The sequence below is a fragment of the Bactrocera dorsalis genome, chromosome 3, assembly GCF_023373825.1.
Source record: "Bactrocera dorsalis isolate Fly_Bdor chromosome 3, ASM2337382v1, whole genome shotgun sequence".
Classification (NCBI taxonomy): Eukaryota; Metazoa; Arthropoda; class Insecta; order Diptera; family Tephritidae; genus Bactrocera; species Bactrocera dorsalis.
This window is the reverse complement of record NC_064305.1, coordinates 44,539,570-44,559,482: the sequence shown is the minus strand read 5'-3', so window position 1 is coordinate 44,559,482 and position 19,913 is coordinate 44,539,570. Positions and strand designations below refer to the sequence as shown.

Here is a 19,913-nt window from a genome sequence, read left to right as displayed (position 1 = left end):
TGTTGATTGCGAATAGTAGTGAAAACGCAGGGAAGCATAGAGTTTGTGATTTCATGAATTATCTATGGAAATACTATATATCAAAGTATTTTTCAACTGCTACTTTTTAACTCATAATGAAAATAAAGTTATAAAAAAATTATGAAATTCTAAAAAAAAAGATCAGCTAATAAAGGAAAAGCGAGGTATTCTCCTGATCTCCCGGAAAAAGCAGATAAAACCGCTTACCCCAAAAAAATAGTTTGCGGCCGCCAGCAATTATGGTGTCTGGAGATGCCAAAGGCAATAATTATCAGCAAATATATGCTATTGCAAAATCGGAAGTAAAAAACAGTTTTACCATTAAACTTTTAAATAATGCAATATACAAAGTAAACACTTTCTCCATAGAGGACTACAGATGTATACCAAAAGCACTTTCGAGTAGAAATATATCTTGGTATAGCTTTGAGAATAAGCAAACGAGGCCAATTAGAGTTATTGTAAAAATTTCCAAAATTCTTGTGATCCGAAATCGATTATTACTGACTTAAAAGAGCAATGCACTGAGTGCTGTCAATCGTCTTAAATGGTAACATCCGATCCCATGGAGAACATAAAAAAGATTTACGAAACCAAAACTATATTAAATTCAATTGCCAGTCATTTGGCCATACACAAAACTATTGTGGCAAACAACTAAAATGCGTTAAGAGCGCCGGTAAGCATAAGACATCTGAATTTTAGAAACCAGAAAACAGCAGCCTAAATGCATGCTGTAACTGTGGGGAAGCACATCCAGCCAACTATCGAGAGTGCCTAGCCTAAAAGGTAGAACACCAAGAAGATCCCAAAATTACAGCTGGAACATCAAAAAATCTACTTTTGCTCATGTTTTAAAAGCAAATAATAATGATAATATAACCAATAACAGCATTTTATCGCAGATCTTACAGAAACTCAACAAACAAGACGAATTCAACACTTCTTTACAAAATCGCTTATGCAAGCTTGAAAAATATCTTTTTAATACCAAAGATGTCTAAATCTATAAAAATTCTTCTATGGAACTCAAATGGGTTAAGCAAACAAAAGAATGAAATCGAAATTGTACTGAACTCGGAAAATGTTGACGTATGTATGATATCGGAGACACATTTTACGTCACAAACCTACATTAAAATTAAAAACTATAAAACTTACCTACGATTCATCCTAGCAATTGCACCCGTGGCGGCAATATTAATTAAAAATACGATTAAACATTTTGAGGAAAAAAACTATCAACTGATAAGTTTCAAGCTACAACAGTCACTAATTACGGAGTCCACTACTAATCTCCAAAAAACTGTAAAGAAAGTCCTACAATGGGCAAAGAAATGACAGATAAAACTGAATGAAGCTAAGTCTGTACACATTATTTTCACATACAACAAGATACAGCACTTACCAATTTTCATAGACGGTGCACGAATACCGTACTTTAACTCCGCTAAATACTTACTAGCATTGACGCTTGACTCTAAGCTGCGGTGGAACGTTCACGTAAAAAACAAAAGCAAGGAGCTGGACAACCGACTTAAGAACTGGTGCACAACTCTGGAAATGTACTAACGCAAACGATAAGAAAATCATCGCAGCAATTTCAAAACAAAGTACTAAGACTAATTGTCAAAGCACCTTGGTATTGTAGATGTTATATCAGCACATCTCCGTTAACGCATTTTCCTGCGGTAAATTTTCTTGTGCTGGTATACAGCTCAAACGAAATCTAGTACTAATTTTTAATAAATTTTTTCAATAAAATGCGAATATGGCAACCCTGGTTTTGCGAAGAAACATGAAATCAACAATTGTTTCTTGAAGGAAATTCATAGTAATCGTTAAATTCATTCTAAATTAGTTAAAATCATTATTATGTAGTATTTTTTCATTTTGAAATGTTGTATAAAATTTACCAATCATCAACAACATTCCTTAAATTTCAATGAAAATATTTATGTTACTACACACATACATACGTACATATTACGCACAAAGTTCATTTTCTTTGTTTATTCTCTCTTGCTCTTCTAATATGGATCATTCACAATACGTAACCAGCTGTCAGAAATACTTGAAGAAAATATGTACTTTTTTTCTTGAGCAATTACTTGAGAGCTGGATACGGACCTTAAAAAGATAATCTTCTAAAAATAAATACCAAAAGAATGTTCTTTCGTTCTGATAATAAACATTCCCCATTAAATTTGATGTTTCAGTATTTTTTCTTTTAAAAAGTAGAGAACCTCGAAATGGATCACCCTTTATATGTAAATATGATACCAAACGTAATCCATTCGGTTTATTATAACACAATTTCCATTTGGAGTAGTTAACTCTACATTTAAATTCATTCAGTTTTATCTGCCTGCATTTAAAAATACATAATTTCAGTTGGAAACTATGTACGAAATAAATATTTTTCTGTTATTGCTCCGTAACATTATATATGTATTTTATCTCTTTTTAATTTTCGTTACAGATTTGGGATGTTAGTGTTGGTGTATGTTTGTTCACTCTGAATGGCCATGACAATTGGGTCAGAGGGTTATCATTTCATCCAGGCGGTAAATATCTTATATCAGCAAGTGATGACAAAACCATTAGAGTTTGGGATTTACGCAACAAGCGATGTATGAAAACGCTGTATGCACATCAGCATTTTTGCACTTCAATTGGTAAGATGTAAAAAAAATCATTAAACAACCAAAACCAAAAAGTTTGTTTTGCACATTAACAGTTTTTATAGCAACGGAAATGTTTTCATCAATACAATTCGCTAATTATTTGTATACATATATAATACAATTCACTGTAGGATCTCCGCCGTTTCCTTCTGAATGTTATAAAGCGTTCAGGTTATCTTAATATATAAAAATCACGTGTCACGTTGTTTGTTTGCGATGGACTCCTAAACTACTGAACCGATTTTAATGAAATTTTTAACACTGTGTGCAGTTTGGTCCAACTTGAAAGATAGGATAGTTTATAACTCTCCTTATAGTCGCATTATTTATTTATTGCAAATTATTTGTTTATTATTAGCAAAGAGCTATCCACCAGTTGGTGGCGCTAACAGCAGTATTGAGTAAATGCGGTATGTTACAGTAGATGGCGCTACAAACATTAAAAACATTAAATGAAAATGCGTTGTTTGAAGTTTATATTATTTGTGGTGAAGTTATACGAGTCTATCAGCCGGTTTCACGAAACTGATTTAAGTGAGAATTAATTTATTTCAGTTTCACCATTTGACTTAATTTGTATTTAAATGGTCACCCTTTGCCATTTAAATATTAATTAAATACTGTCATATGCAACTATGTTAACGTTTTCCAATCAGCTGATTTGCAAGTAGCAGAAGATAAATACTTATATTGTAAAAAATGGAATCTGACGACGAAAGTGATATGGAGTGCGAGGTTTTAATAAATATATTTATAAATCGTCGCTCTCGTATAATGAGGGAAAGAAAAAATTTTTTTATATATTATGATGACGTTGATTTTCGGGATAGATTTCGTCTAACTAAACAGTCTGCTTGGATGATACTCGAACTAATTAGGGACAAAATCCAGCACAAAACTAAGAAGTAAGTAACGGGGGATTTTTTGGAGGTTCGGATTTTCATGCATTCGTATTTGACAGTTCACGTGGGATTTCAGACATGGTGTCAAAGAGAAAGATGCTCAGTATGCTTTGACATTTCATCATGAATAGACTTACTAACGAGCAACGCTTGCAAATCATTGAATTTTATTACCAAAATCAGTGTTCGGTTCGAAATGTGTTTCGCGCGCGTGTTTTGTTCAGCGATGAGGCTCATTTCTGGTTGAATGGCTACGTAAATAAGCAAAATTGCCGCATTTGGGGTGAAGAGCAACCAGAAGCCGTTCAAGAACTGCCCATGCATCCCGAAAAATGCACTGTTTGGTGTGGTTTGTACGCTGGTGGAATCATTGGACCGTATTTTTTCAAAGATGCTGTTGGACGCAACGTTACGGTGAATGGCGATCGCTATCGTTCGATGCTAACAAACTTTTTGTTGCCAAAAATGGAAGAACTGAACTTGGTTGACATGTGGTTTCAACAAGATGGCGCTACATGCCACACAGCTCGCGATTCTATGGCCATTTTGAGGGAAAACTTCGGACAACAATTCATCTCAAGAAATGGACCCGTAAGTTGGCCACCAAGATCATGCGATTTAACGCCTTTAGACTATTTTTTTGTGGGGCTACGTCAAGTCTAAAGTCTACAGAAATAAGCCAGCAACTATTCCAGCTTTGGAAGACAACATTTCCGAAGAAATTCGGGCTATTCCGGCCGAAATGCTCGAAAAAGTTGCCCAAAATTGGACTTTCCGAATGGACCACCTAAGACGCAGCCGCGGTCAACATTTAAATGAAATTATCTTCAAAAAGTAAATGTCATGAACCAATCTAACGTTTCAAATAAAGAACCGATGAGATTTTGCAAATTTTATGCGTTTTTTTTTAAAAAAAGTTATCAAGCTCTTAAAAAATCACCCTATATACAAGAAAGTATTTCCAATTAAAAGTTATGTTATTCTTTGGAAAATATTGCAGAAATGGTGCTATGTCTCCCGAATTAATGCTTTTAACAACATTGCGTTTCTTTGCAACTGGCTGTATGCAAAGAACTGTCGGTGACCTATGTGGCGTTTCAAAAAGTTCTTCCTGTCGCGCAATAAGGAGAGTGTGCCACAACATTTCATTGTTAAGAGAACGCTTTGTAACCATCCCATTGGAATTAGAAAGTCAAAGAGAAATTCAGAGACAATTTTATAAAATTGCAAAGTTTCAGTACAATTTATTTGTTTACATAAATCAGCTGTTATTCTTACTAACATCCCTGCTTTGTCATTTTTGGGTTGCCAATTATGAATAATGGTGAAACGCTGCAAACTTAAGTACAAAGTTAAATAAAAATCAAAATTAAAATTAAATGAAACTTAATTTTCAATTAGAAAATTTCGTGAAACCGGCTGTATGACTTCCAAAAAAAAAAAAATAAAAATTGGGCGGGGCGAAGTTCGCCGGGTCAGCTAGTACAAATATATAATCTAGTTAAATTTGACCCTTAACTGAGGACTCATACAAATATAATAAGCATTTTGCCAATATCGAATTTATTACCACTAATTAATATAACAACCCTGTGTTTACATATTTGAGAAGCGTTTGAAAAGTATTTGACAGTTTTGCTTTATATGAGTAAAATGAAACATAAAGAAATGAAAAACAATTAGTACGTTCGTTACATTTTAATTAGTTAAATTTATTAAAATTGAATATATTTGTTTGTTCGTTGCGAAAGTACTAATCTTATAGAAACTCAGATAGAATATGCCCGTGCACCAAAACTGGGCTGACTCAATAATTCTCTTGGTCAGCATATATGTACCTGATATTATTTTTTTTAACTTGCGGCGGACTTTATATACTTCGAATATTGGACAATATACATAAGTATAAGTTATCTGCATGAAATTGAATGCCAGTGTTTTTCAACAATGTATCTTTGTGCATAAAATGGATAAACTCGGATGAAAACTTGCCTTAGCCCTATAACTGACTTCAGGATATTAAATAATTATGGTACGTGAGGTACCTTAATGAAACTCATAGAGTAAATCATCTTTTTTTGTTAATAATATGTGGGAATAGCAAAAATAGGTAAAAAGCGGTTCACGGAGCATACTCTTGTAGAACCCCCAAAGGTGATCTAGTGACTGATGCCCAGAGCAGCCTAAAATTATGGAAGGAAAACTCCTTTAGCCTGCTGCATGGCAGTGAAAAATAACACCAGGATGTGGTGAACCCCTTTCCACAATCGATGACGATGAAGCAGACCTTCCAAGCCCGACCATAAAGAAGTTCGAATAACAACAAAGTCGCGGGGGTCGATGGATTGCCATCCGAGCTATTCAAACACGGCGGCGAATAACTGATAAGGAGTATGCATCAGCTTCCTTGTTGAATATGCAACAAGCGCAAGGATGCGCGACGATTGGAATTCAAGTGTGCTCTGCCCACTCAACAAAAAGAGATATCCCACAATCTACGCCAACTACGGTGAAATAAGCCACCTCAACATCACATAATATAAGATTCTATCGAGTGAAAGATTAAAACCCACCGGAGCTGCCTCCATGCCGCTATGTTTGAATTTGGTATTACCGCAAAACTAATACGACCGTGTAAACTGACATTGAGCAATATCAAAAGTTCCGTCAGGCTCGAAACCATTCGATACCAATTAAGTTTCATACAACATGACTTCTTCAATCTGTTGCTTCGAGCTACAGAACTTAATCGAGCTGGTACAATCTTCTATAGGAGTATTCGGCTGCTGGCGTATGTTGATGATACTGATATCATCGGCCTCAACAAACGTGCCATGAGTTCTGCTTTCTCCAGTTTGGATAAAGAAGCAAAGCAAATGGGTCAGGTAGCGTATGACAGCAAGACGAGATATCTCCTGCCATCAACAAACTCGCGACGTAACTTCCACGTCATTGTTGACAGTCATAACTTCGAAGTCTTAGCTAATTTCGTCTAGTTTGGAACCAGTATTAAGAAAATTAACAATTTCAGCCTCGAAAGCCAACACAGAATAACTCTTGTCAACAGGTGCTGCTTCGGACTGAGTAGGCAATTGAGAAGTAAAATCCTCTCTCGACGAGCAAAGACCAAACTCTATATGTCGCTCATCATTCTCGTTCTGCTATATGGACGATAACAACATCTGATGAGTCGGCGTTACAAGTTTTCGAGAGAAAGGTTCTACAGAAGATTTATGGTCTTTTGCGCATTGTTAATGGCGAATACGAAACGATGAGCTGTACGAAATATACGACGATATTGACATAGTTTAGCGAAGTAAGAGACAGCGGCTACGCTGGCGAGGTTGTGTGGTCCGAATGGATGACAACACTCCAGCTTTGAAAATATTCGACGTAGTACCCGCCGGTTGAAGCAGAGGAAGACCTCCACTCCGTTAGAAACACAAGGCGAAGAAAGACCTGGCTACACTTGGAATTTATATAATTACGTTTATATTATTATATTCTTGAAATTTCCTCATTAATGTTTTAATATAGATTCCTCCATACAAATCAATATCTATGTATATAGCCTCAGATGAAACGCCTCTGTGTATAGGGCATACCATGAAAGTAAAGGCGAGGAAACGGCGCGGGGTAACATTGTGTTGTTAATAAAAAAATTGAATTCTGATAAAACTTAAAAAAAAAACCCAAATCAAATAACAACTTTGCTGACAAACATACATACAGCTGTAGGAATTTGTAAAACCGATTTTGATATATTCGTTGTAACAAACAAAGATCCGGAAATTATAAATAAAACGCAAAACATTATCATTATTATTCATCAATATTTATTTTGTAGCCTTTAAAGTAACCTTTTTTCCTGTCTTTTAAAAGCAATATAATTTTTATTTTTTTTAAAGGAGAATAAAAAATATTGCATTAGGAAAAGAGAAAATTTATCAGAAACTTTATATACTACTACTAGGGGATACGGGCACATTGCTGTGATATAGATTTTAGTATAAAATCACCAGAAATTGAGAAAGTGGCCCTTCAGGTTTGGCATTTTACTGAAAATTATAATTACAGTTGAACTGTGAATACATGCGTATGTTTAGAAATATGCACAGTGTAATCTCCCATAAACAGACACTGTTTAACCAGTCTTTCTGTCCAGTTATTAGAGTTTTCCGCTTAATAGATTGTACTTAATAAATATCGACAAATTGTAGGACCGGTCAATATGGTAATAAAGATATCCCCTTAATAGAGCGTCCATTTAATACAGTTTTCGCTGTATTTCTTATTTATGAATTGCTTTGATTATTCTATCTTTTAAGTTGCTTCAAACTGGACACAGTGTGCTAAATTTTGCTAAAATCGGTTCAGTAGTTTATCAGTCCATCGCGGACAAATAACGTGACACGTCATTTTAATATTATAAAGGGTGATTTTTTAAGAGCTTGATAACTTTTTAAAAAAAAAAAACGCATAAAATTTGCAAAATCTCATCGGTTCTTTATTTGAAACGTTAGATTGGTTCATGACATTTACTTTTTGAAGATAATTTCATTTAAATGTTGACCGCGGCTGCGTCTTAGGTGGTCCATTCGGAAAGTCCAATTTTGGGCAACTTTTTCGAGCATTTCGGCCGGAATAGCCCGAATTTCTTCGGAAATGTTGTCTTCCAAAGCTGGAATAGTTGCTGGCTTATTTCTGTAGACTTTAGACTTGACGTAGCCCCACAAAAAATAGTCTAAAGGCGTTAAATCGCATGATCTTGGTGGCCAACTTACGGGTCCATTTCTTGAGATGAATTGTTGTCCGAAGTTTTCCCTCAAAATGGCCATAGAATCGCGAGCCGTGTGGCATGTAGCGCCATCTTGTTGAAACCACATGTCAACCAAGTTCAGTTCTTCCATTTTTGGCAACAAAAAGTTTGTTAGCATCGAACGATAGCGATCGCCATTCACCGTAACGTTGCGTCCAACAGCATCTTTGAAAAAATACGGTCCAATGATTCCACCAGCGTACAAACCACACCAAACAGTGCATTTTTCGGGATGCATGGGCAGTTCTTGAACGGCTTCTGGTTGCTCTTCACCCCAAATGCGGCAATTTTGCTTATTTACGTAGCCATTCAACCAGAAATGAGCCTCATCGCTGAACAAAATTTGTCGATAAAACACATTTCGAACCGAACACTGATTTTGGTAATAAAATTCAATGATTTGCAAGCGTTGCTCGTTAGTAAGTCTATTCATGATGAAATGTCAAAGCATACTGAGCATCTTTCTCTTTGACACCATGTCTGAAATCCCACGTGATCTGTCAAATACTAATGCATGAAAATCCTAACCTCAAAAAAATCACCCGTTATATAAAGACGGGTAAATAAGTCCTTTGTTTATAAGCTTAAAATATTTAATTTAATCTTAAAAATCTTTGTCGCGAGTTGTCGACCCATAATTCCGGCCTCTTTTCATACTCTTGCAACTAGTTAGTATTATAGTTTTGTTCACCTAACGGTTGTACGTACCACCTAAAACTAATCCGTATGGTGATGTGGTTCGTCGTCAACGGATTCTCGACCCTCTTTGATTAATTCGTATCAATCTAAAACACTTTCACGTGACAAACAATTATTACCTAAAGCAGTTTCCAATATTCTGTACGTTTCGGCACCAAAAGTTTGATTCCGCACACAAAATTTAAGGTAACTTTTTTTGTTGAATATTTTTACAACGTAAAGATGACCGAATGCACTTTATGCACTTCAGAATGACAATTGTAAACACTAATGATTATTTTGATGTGACATTTGGTACAGACGTCACTGACAGTATTAGCAACTTAGAAAAAAAAATATTTCGACGGTTGGGTTTACGCGCGAAATTTAAATTAGACCGGAAAGTGGAAAAATTGGTCGGTTGCTCAGCAGCAATAAAGTATAAAAAATAGCATGAAAACATTGGTCCCAGAGGTTACCGTGAGAAATACTGTCAGGTATGCCAAAACTTGACCAATAATGGCTGCTGTGGAGATTCAGTACGAATTAATTTTAATTGCGGTGTTCATATTATGTGAAGAATTAGTTCGCGTCCCTCCTAAGGCTCCTTTATTAAAAATATTTACCCAGTACTATGCCTTAGATTTTATTATGTGGGAACATACTTTGGACTGAAGAGTCGAAGATTAATTTTAATGGCCGCAATGTAGAGTATACCACAAAAGCGTCGATATGCCACGAAAGCTTTAAAACATAATGGATGAAGTCCTGTTTCTCATTTTGCGCATCGTTGCGGAATTTACAAAATTTATTTCAATCGACAATGTTGTTTGTCCTTTTTGTAGTGCTTTATGCTGGTTTTGTAGTATTGCGATTACCGTGAGGGCTGCATTTGCGCAGCGTCGTATTGAGATAAAATGTGCTAAATCTAAAATTTGTGAAATTATATAAAAAGTAAACATATAAAAACACTATATGGATTGTGCTTAGAACTAGTAAAACTAAAAAATTAAATTAATATTTGAAGTCCTTTTTGAAATGAAAAAAATGATAAAAATCTACAAAAAGGCTTTACTGCTACCTGCCAAACGATGGTTCATCAGAAAAAATGAAGATTGGATTCTGCAGGAGGACAGCGATCCTTAACACCGCAGCAAGCTCTGTACTCAGTGGAAAACTCAATCTGACATCGTTACATTGGATTGGCCGTCGCAGTCGCCCGATGCAAACCCTATTGAAAATGTGTGGGCATATATTAAACAGAAGCTTCGTGGAAGACGCACATTCACTTTGAAGCAGTTGTCTTACGAAATTCGTCGGACCTGGAGATTCTTGTCACTAGAATACGCTGTCAAATTAGTAGAAAGCATGCCTCGGAGATTCCAGGCAATTATCGACGCCGGTGGTGACTGGACATTAGGTTATTCAAAAAAAAAATTTTTTTCGTTTGGTACTCGGAAAAATAGGTTCCTAGACACCTCTAAGAAAGCCTCTCCAAGCATGAGTTCTTAATTGTAACGAGAAGGTCCTCCTACTTACAGTTTTCTATTTTTCCTTATCAGATAGAAAAATTTATATCTCGCTTCCAACTAGTTGAAAAAATATCTTGTTCCTTAGATTTTGTATGAAATTGAATGCTCTACAAAAAAGGTCTCCTACGATTTTTTCGTAAAACCAACCGTTTTAAAGATATTAATAGTTAAAGTTTGATTATTTTTGGGAAAATATTTTATTTCTTATGAATTTTATAACTCAAAGAAAAAAATTATTATGAATGATGAAACTCATATAGGCTGTTCACGGTAAGGTGGTTATCGGGTTATGTGATTATTAGATTAAAAATAACCTCTATGCTCCGTGAGCACCCTATGTTGTATGGTTATTTGCTTATTTTTACACAAACAGCTGTTCATTGTTTACAATTTTAGTTCAATGAAATTCCAACTTATAAAATGCCTAAACAAAGTTTAAAAAGCAAAATAATCGAATTTAAAATAAGTTCTGCTATTCAGGAAATGGACTTTATTGAAGGTATGTGCTTATTAAATAATCCGAATTTTAAGGGTTCAAAAAATGCTTTGTATAAAATTTGCAGACATCTTGCATAATTTGCTGATTGTAAACAAAAAACAGCTGTTAATAGCAGATTTTCCAATAAGAAAATCTAAATGGAAATGCCATTCGCTTAGTTTTATTTATTTTTTGTGCTGCCATTTAGTAAAATTCCAACGACTTTCTAACACTGGAAATAAGCAAACAACCACATAATCTGTAAACAAGGGCCTAGGTTGGTCAACTTTGGTTATTTTGTCATAACGCATTTTGTTGTTGTTTACTTAATCACATAACCACATAACCACCTTATCGTGAACAGCCTAATAGTTTTGTAGGAAATTTACTGCTCTATAAAAATGGTCTCCTATGATTTTTCGATTAAGTTAAGCGTTTATGAGATATTCATCGTCAAACATCAATGCATATTAGAGTGGATAAAAAAAACATTTTTTTTTTGTTTGGTACTCTGAAAACTAGGTTCTTAGACACGTCTAAGAACGCCTCTCCAAAAAGCTATTCAATATTCGGATGTAACTGAATTTAACTCTTAGTGGAAAGCTAATAAAAATTATAGTGAGGTGATTGCTTTACATAAATATGTAAGTGTGGAAAAAGCGTAAGTGGAATTTATGAGCTTATTATGCTTAATATCTTACAAAATTTTGTTTATCGCACTATTGATTATTTTTCCAAACGTTGATGACAAAAAATAAGTGGTCGTCCTCACGAGGATCGAACCATTTCAGATATAAAAAAAGTGTTTGGGAACGCAAAAAAGTATCCTATTTACTAATGAACAAATTTTCACTATTGAAGAAGGTTTTAATAATAAAACGACAAAATCTACGTTTTTTATTACGGCATTTGGCAATCCTTAGGTTGCAATCTGGACATTCCCAACTTTACGTGGTCATACGTACTCAGAACGATTTGACATACGAGCGCTATTTGCGTTGTTTACAGGAACTTAAAATAATAATCTCCCCCAAAAAATGAAATCTATCGCGAACATTTTCGATTTATCGTTGGATTTATTGATGGTGTGCGTAAACTTATGTGGCAAGATCGTCATGTGAGCTATCGTGAAATTACGAAAACTATGGGCATAAGAACATATGATTTAATGTTTTTTTTTTTTTACTTTCGATCTTACTCAATTTGTCGATTGCTCAAAAAGGGTCGCGTCGCGGTCAAAAAAATGGTAAAAAATACGATATCAGTGCTTCGAAACACGTCTATGCAAAAAGGTATAGATCTTAATGGAGAATATTTGGAAGTGTAAAATAGCGATTTTCGATGATTGATACTTGTTTTTGTTTTCTAATATCGAAATATAAAAGGCAAACCTCATACTGAAATGGTATGGTGGGGAGTCTTCTGAAATACATTGAACCTCTCACTTCTCTGTAAAAGGGGTAAACAGTGGGGTTGAAGTGTACAATGTTGTAAAACCTCTTGTAAATCAGTTAAGCAATAATCTATTAGATGTAGAACATTGAATAAAAATAAAAAATTTTGGGAAGAGATACCATATTGTATTATTGGTTCACTTTAGTCATTTGGGATAGAATTTACTTAACACAAATATGTTATTTCATGATATTTATTTATTATAATTAATGTAATATTTATAGGTTGCGCTGGTCCACTCGTTAAAGCTTTCCTTCCACAAACTTTCTTTCAATTTAGCAGCAAGTTGTTTCGATGGATACGGACCATGTAGACAGGGATTTTAGATTGAAAGGGCTTACATGGCATGTTTATAGGTGATTAGTACAATGGGAAGCTCTTTGAATTCAGCAAAATGTGGAGAATGTTATTGTCTATTTTAGAAAAGTTAAGGATCGTCTCAGTGTGACTCTCCGAAAAATTACTGATTTTCCCGATTTTTATTTTTAGTGTTTAAATTAATAAATCAGTCCTGATTTTTTATGTTTATTTATTGGGTGTATAATAGTTAAATAAATTGTTGAAGTCACAAAGAAAAAAAGGTCCTGTACGATTTTCACGATTGCGGCCGTAATATTGATCTAAAAGAAGAATTTCACAAATAATATAAATGTGAAATTTTACAAAATGACGGCGGTTTGAACAAAAAGGTATCGTATTTGGCCCCTTTTTTGGCAGTTTTTCGTAGAACAAAATAAGTCACAAAATACAGTAGGAACGCATTGTCATACGGCTGCTGCTTGTGTTTTTTACACTAACTTGAAGTATTCATCTCAATCTATGAACTTAATTCAATTTTTGGCGATGAAGCTTCATCAAATACCAGTGTTTATCAATGGTTTGGTGAATTCAGTCGAGGACGCAGATCATTCAATAGGGATTTTGTGAAGGTCGTCTAAAATCAGTTGTGGTTCCGGAAACTATTGCGAAACTGCCAAACTCTATGCGCAAACTAATATTGCCAGATCGTCATGTGACCTATCGTGAGATAGAGACAACTATAAGTATTAGTGGGATCAGCACACATTCAATATTGTATGCACATTTGTTCACGGCGAAGCCCACACAATTGGCTGATCGCTCAAAAAGTATGTTCGTGTTGATTGGTCGGAGAAGTGTTAAAAATACGGTAGCGGTGCTTCAAAACACGTTTATGAAATCGTGACTGATGATGCGCCCGAAAGTAAGCAGCAGTATACTGTATGGGTGTTTCAAGATCTGCCGAATTGAAAAACAGTTGTTCCCACATCAACGCAAATGGTTGCCTATTTTTTGGAACACTCGACATCAAAAAATGCACCATTGCATCGAATTGAGTCTTTGGTCGAAAACAAAGCGGCACATGCCTTGAAATCTAACTTATTTTTATATATGGGTTCGATAAAATTTTGGATATAAAATATCGACTCAAACAGACCGAAGAAGAATGAGGTAGTGACACCAATACATGGGCAATAAAAATTTGCAAATAAATATTCGTTTCATTCATTCTTTATATGGTTAACTGTTTTTGTTCAAATTTTTGTATTTCTTATTCTTTATTTTCGCAAAATTTAATATAGAGTTAAAAAAAATTATTTTTAAAATCCACCATATAGGATTTTTTCAAAGCTTTAGTCATATAATATCTTTCAGTTTCTGTTCAACAAAATATACAACACCCCTTAATATTTTGTTGGTATTGCCATCAAAACATGCACCATTCGGCTTATTAATCTATGACAGAAAGTAAAAATATTCGTTGATTTTACGATCTTAAAGACTATTTGCGATGAATGTAGTTCCCATAATATGGAATCCAGATTCAAAGTTGCGCAGGGTAAAATAGTATTGTATTGGTTCTCACTGCTCCAGAATTCTGTTGACTACCATCTAAAAATACGTAAATATACACAATAAAAATAAACTGAATAGCAATGCAAGTTTTACTTGGCGAGAAAGTCATCGTATCGGACTATATCGTAAAATGAAAGAACTTCGCTTCCAAACGTTTGTTGAAATTGTACAAAATCAGCTTTTTCAGCTTGCTAGCAGAAGTGGAAATTTACATCATGAATTAATTTGTCTTTGCACTTTGGTAGCAATTTAGGAGCTGCTTCTGATGACAAGTATAGATTGTCGCTATTGGCAAATAGTTTTGGACAAAATTCTTTAAGTTTTGCAAAGTAAAATATAAGCGTCTGACAATATTTGCAATGTCTTCACAATTTTAAGACCCTATTACCGAAGTTATAATTTTTTGACCCTTGTGTCTACTTAAAGACAGACAGGTTGGATATTATTTTCGAATCGTTTACGGTTTTCATAAATTTACATAAATGATCTAATGATGCGGACGGCAAGTTATGTTGTGCTATTGCAAACACACCGCACCGCGATTACCAAATTGTTGGTTTTGCAGTATTTATACCATCATTACTAAGAAAAGTTTAAAATCTTACAAATTCTCAGCAACAATGTTTTTGGTAAATGTACAGTTTAGATCCCCCAACGAAGGAGGCAACAAAAATGATATTGTTTCTTTTATTAGTGTTATTCTGACCATGGCAAACGAATTAAGGACTATGATTTGAGAGCATGCACCTGGAATGTCCGGTCCCTTAATTGGGAAGGTGCCACTGCCCAGCTATTTGATGTCCTTGTAAGATTAAATATATTTGTTCTGGGATTCGTGTTGGGAGAGAGACTCCATCGCTAAGTAATTGTAATCCCCCCGGTGGGTGAATGTATAACCACAATTCGAATCAAAGCGAAGTTCTTCAACATATTGCTGATTTGAGCCCACGCTTCGATGGAAGAGAAGGACGATGTGACCAAAGATGCCTTCTATGAGCGCTTGGAGTGCACCTATGAGAGCTGCCCCCCACGATATCCAAATCGTGCTTGGCGACTTTAACGACAGGGTGGGTAAAGAAGGTGTATTTGGCATTATGGTCGGTAAATGCAGCCTCCACGACGAAACATCCCCAAATGGGTTAAGCCTGATCGACTTCGCCAGGGCCTCAAACATGGTTATCTGTACTACTAGATTCCAGCATAGAAAATTCATCAAACCACCTGGTTGTCTCCGGATCGAAAAACCATTAACCAGATCGATCATGTTGTGATAGACGGAAGACACGTCTCCAGAGTTTTAGATGTGCGTAAGCTCTGAGGTCCTAACGTCTAGAAGTTGCAATCAAAACAGACAGCCGAACGATTTTCTAATCGATTTGCACTCCTGCTCTCTGAGAGCACTCGTCAACAACTCGGTATAAGGGCACTGCGGGACGGCATGTCAAACTCCTCACGCACAGCTGCAATAGAAACCATTGGTTTTCGGAAAATGTAAAAGAGCAGATGGTACGACGAGGACTGCCGTGTCACAGTGGAAAAAAAAACAGACTGGATCCACAAAAAGGGGACCCCCCAATCTGCACCAACTATCCTGGGATAAACCTCCTCAACATTGCGTATAAGGTTCTATCGATCGTATTGTGTGAAAAACTAAAGCTCACCGTCAACAAACTGATTGGACCTTATCATTGTGGCTTTAGGACTGGAAAATCAACAACTGGCCAGATATTCACCATGAGCCAAATCCTGGAAAGTACCCGTGAAAAGAGAATCGACACACGCCTTCGGACTGAGTAGGCAATTGAGAAGTAAAGTCCTTTTTCGACGAACAAAAACAAAACTCTATAAGTCACTCATTACTCCCGTCCTTCTATATGGTGCAGAGGCATGGAACGATGACCTGTATGAGATATACGACGACATTGACATAGTTCAGCGAATCAAAAGACGGCGTCTGCGCTGGCAAGGTTTGAAAGTATTCGACGCAGTACCCGTCGAGGGAAGCAGAGGAAGAGGAAAACCTTCGTTGGAAAGACCAAGTGGAGAAGGACCTGGTTTCGCTTGGAATCTCCATTTGGCGCCACGTAGCGAAAAGAAGAAACGATTGGCGCGCTGTTGTCAGTAAAGAGGAAGAAGAAAGTTGGTCGATTCTGTTTGAACTGTTATCGCCCCACATGGCTGCTGACATAATTCTGGCACAACCTGGTATTTTTCTTGAAGTATTGTGGAAAAAAGTGATTAATTAAATTTTCTTTTCACCTAATATTCATAATTATTTTTTTAATTTTCCCTTTGAGTTTAATGTAATAAACATAACAGAAGTGTATTAGCTCTTGGCCAGGATGCTGTGAATGAATGTTTTCTGCTATCTTATCCTATTATTTATTTTTTTTTGTTTTTGGAGGGGGAATCTGTAAAGATATCGTAATTTTTCCGGACCCAAGCAGGACTTCCGACACAGTACGCCTACGTACTAAACCCTGAACTCCGTCGTCTTTGCTTGTATTTGGTCGACGGAACTGCCGTTAGGAATTACATCGTGGGACCAAGCTTCGGCTCTTCATTCACATATTTTCTCTCTAATTCCGATTAATCCTTCTGTTTTCGCTGTGTTGCCACTCTTTCTTTCTTAACTCTTGCTCTTGCATAGCTGCCCACGCTCTCATTCTGTCTCAGACCACCTTCGATTCGATCATATAAGGCACTATATTCTCCGGAGTCACCCGATCGTTTATCACACTCTCTATTTCTAGTCTTTCTTTTTCATATTCTAGGCAGGAAAAGAAGATATGTAATGCATTTTCATTGCTGTTGCTGCAGAAGGAGCAATTTGTTTCGTCGTCATGTCGGTATTTGTATAGATATTCTCTATATCATCCTCTTCTTCTTCTTAATTGGCGTAGACACCGCTTATGCGATTATAGCCGAGTCAACAACAGCGCGCCAGTCGTTTCTTCTTTTCGCTACGTGGCGCCAATTGGATATTCCAAGCGAGGCCAGGTCCTTCTCCACTTGGTCCTTCCAACGGAGTGGAGGTCTTCCTCTTCCTCTGCTTCCCGCGGCGGGTACTGCGTCGAATACTTTCAGAGCTGGAGTGTTTTCGTCCATCCGGACAACATGACCTAGCCAGCCTAGCCGCTGTCTTTTAATTCGCTGGACTATGTCAATCTCGTCGTATATCTCGTACAGCTCATCGTTCCATCGAATGCGATATTCGCCGTGGCCAACGCGCAAAGGACCATAAATCTTTCGCAGAACTTTTCTCTCGAAAACTCGCAACGTCGACTCATCTGTTGTTGACATCGTCCAGGCCTCTGCACCATATAGCAGGACGGGAATTATGAGTGACTTATAGAGTTTGTTTTTTGTTTGTCGAGAGAGGACTTTGCTTCTCAATTGCCTACTTAGTCCGAAGTAGCACCTGTTGGCAAGAGTTATCCTGCGTTGGATTTCTAGGCTGACATTGTTGGTGGTGTTTACGCTGGTTCCAAGATAGACGAAATTATCTACAACTTCAAAGTTATGACTGTCAACAGTGACGTGAGTGCCAAGTCGCGAGTGCGACGACTGTTTGTTTGATGACAGGAGATATTTCGTCTTGCCCTCGTTCACTGCCAGACCCATTTCTTTTGCTTCCTTGTCCAGTCTGGAGAAAGCAGAACTAACGGCGCGGGTGTTGAGGCCGATGATATCAATATCATCGGCATACGCCAGCAGTTGTACACTCTTATAGAAGATGATACCTTCTCTGTTGAGTTCTGCAGCCCGAACTATTTTCTCCAGAAGCAGGTTGAAAAAGTCGCACGATAGGGAATCACCTTGTCTGAAACCTCGTTTGGTATCGAACGGCTCGGAGAGGTCCTTCCCGATCCTGACGGAGCTTTTCGTGTTGCTCAACGTCAGTTTACACAGCCGTATTAGTTTTGCGGGGATACCAAATTCAGACATCGCGGCTATATCATCCACGACCTGTTAAAAACTGCGTAAGGTAAAAATCAGTTTCCCCGTGCTTCCGTCCAATCCATGATTGTATGCTTCTAATAAGCCTGTGCGTCCATCTCCCCGTAGTTGCTTCGTCCCATCGTTTCTGCCATTCGTTTAGGCTCCTTTGTCTTTCCTGCTTCCTCTCTTCATTCGTTAAGCGATCGCCAGTGCTTTTCGTTTTGTCGAATACCCACTTAATTTCCATGGCCATTATGTCTGGGGGCATGTGGCCTGCTCTGACTCCAGCCGCCTGATGTGATACAGTGCGGTAGACACATGCAACTCTGATTACATTCAGTCGTACTATTGATTTCGCCTTTTCTGCGTATGTTTTCTGCTGCAGCGCTATATCCCATATGTGGGTGCAGCGTACATAAGTATGGACTGACTTACTTTGGCCAAGAGGACTCGTCTATTCTGACTTGGTCCACCTATGTTAGCCATTATCTTCGTTAGCGCCGCCGTCCCCTTACAGGCTTTTTCTCAGGCTTTGTCTATATGCGTCTTGTAACTTAAGCTCGAGTCTATCATCACTCCTAGATATCTCAAAGATTGCTGTGTGGTAATGGCATATCCGTCAATATTGAGTGTGGCGACCTCTAGTTTCTTCATGCTTGTGATTAGTACTTCTTCCGTCTTTTGGCCAGCTAGTTGAAGCTTTGTTACCATAAGCCATTCATTGTTTTTTTCCGCTGCATGATTGCACAGACGCTCTATTTCATGAATTTCTTTCGCTACCACAGTCACCGCGATGTCATCCGCGTTTCCAGTTATTTGAATCTGCTTGGGTAATGGGAGGCGCAGCACTCCATCATATAAGATATTCCACAGAAGTGGGCCTAGGACAGCCTTGTGTAACTCCGCCCGTCACCATATTGCGTTGTGGTTCTTCGTCTGTGTCGTATAGCAGGACCCTGTCCGACAGGTAGTTGGAGATGTAATTGGTGTTTTCTTTAGTTGGAGAGGTCTTATTATATGCGGCCATTAGGCTGAATTAAAGACATTCTTAACATCGAATGTGACTACCGCACAGTACTCTTTGGAGCCATACATCCATCTAGTTCTTCTATAGCTTTACTTGCGACGTCAGTAAGTTTTTTAATTGCGTCAATTGTTGACCTGTGTCTGCGAAGTCCATAGTGATTTTCGGCCAGTCCCGGCTGCTCTTTTTCGAGATGTTGCTCCAGGCGTACGCTTATTATTCGCTCTAGTATTTCTAGGATGGAGTCATGTGTAGAAGTTCACGAAAGTGAGGAAAGTTCTCTGATTGCCATTCACTTGGGAGTGGCCAGAAACGATTCTTTTACATGTGACTCAAGCAGCTCACGACTTCCGGTCTTTGACCAAGTATCCTCTGGGTAGCCTAAGAACATCCGTTTGAAGGCGAGCTAACGTGAGAAGGCGAAACATCCCCTGCATAGGGTTGTGCGCTGGGTTTGGGACCCGCCACGTAAAAAAACACCCCCAATGAAAATCAACTAT

The 19,913-nt window shown here is 37.2% G+C and overlaps 1 protein-coding gene across 2 annotated transcripts in view; it reads left to right on the top strand.

Annotated features, from left to right (window-relative positions):
- LOC115066313 (lissencephaly-1 homolog) overlaps nt 1–19,913 on the top strand; it is a 174,429-nt gene that overhangs the window by 143,733 nt on the left and 10,783 nt on the right. For both annotated transcript variants that reach the window (XM_049451364.1, XM_049451365.1), the window contains exon 8: nt 2,504–2,699. In XM_049451364.1, coding sequence (XP_049307321.1) covers nt 2,504–2,699 — 196 coding nt within the window. The remainder of the gene's footprint in view (nt 1–2,503; nt 2,700–19,913) is intronic.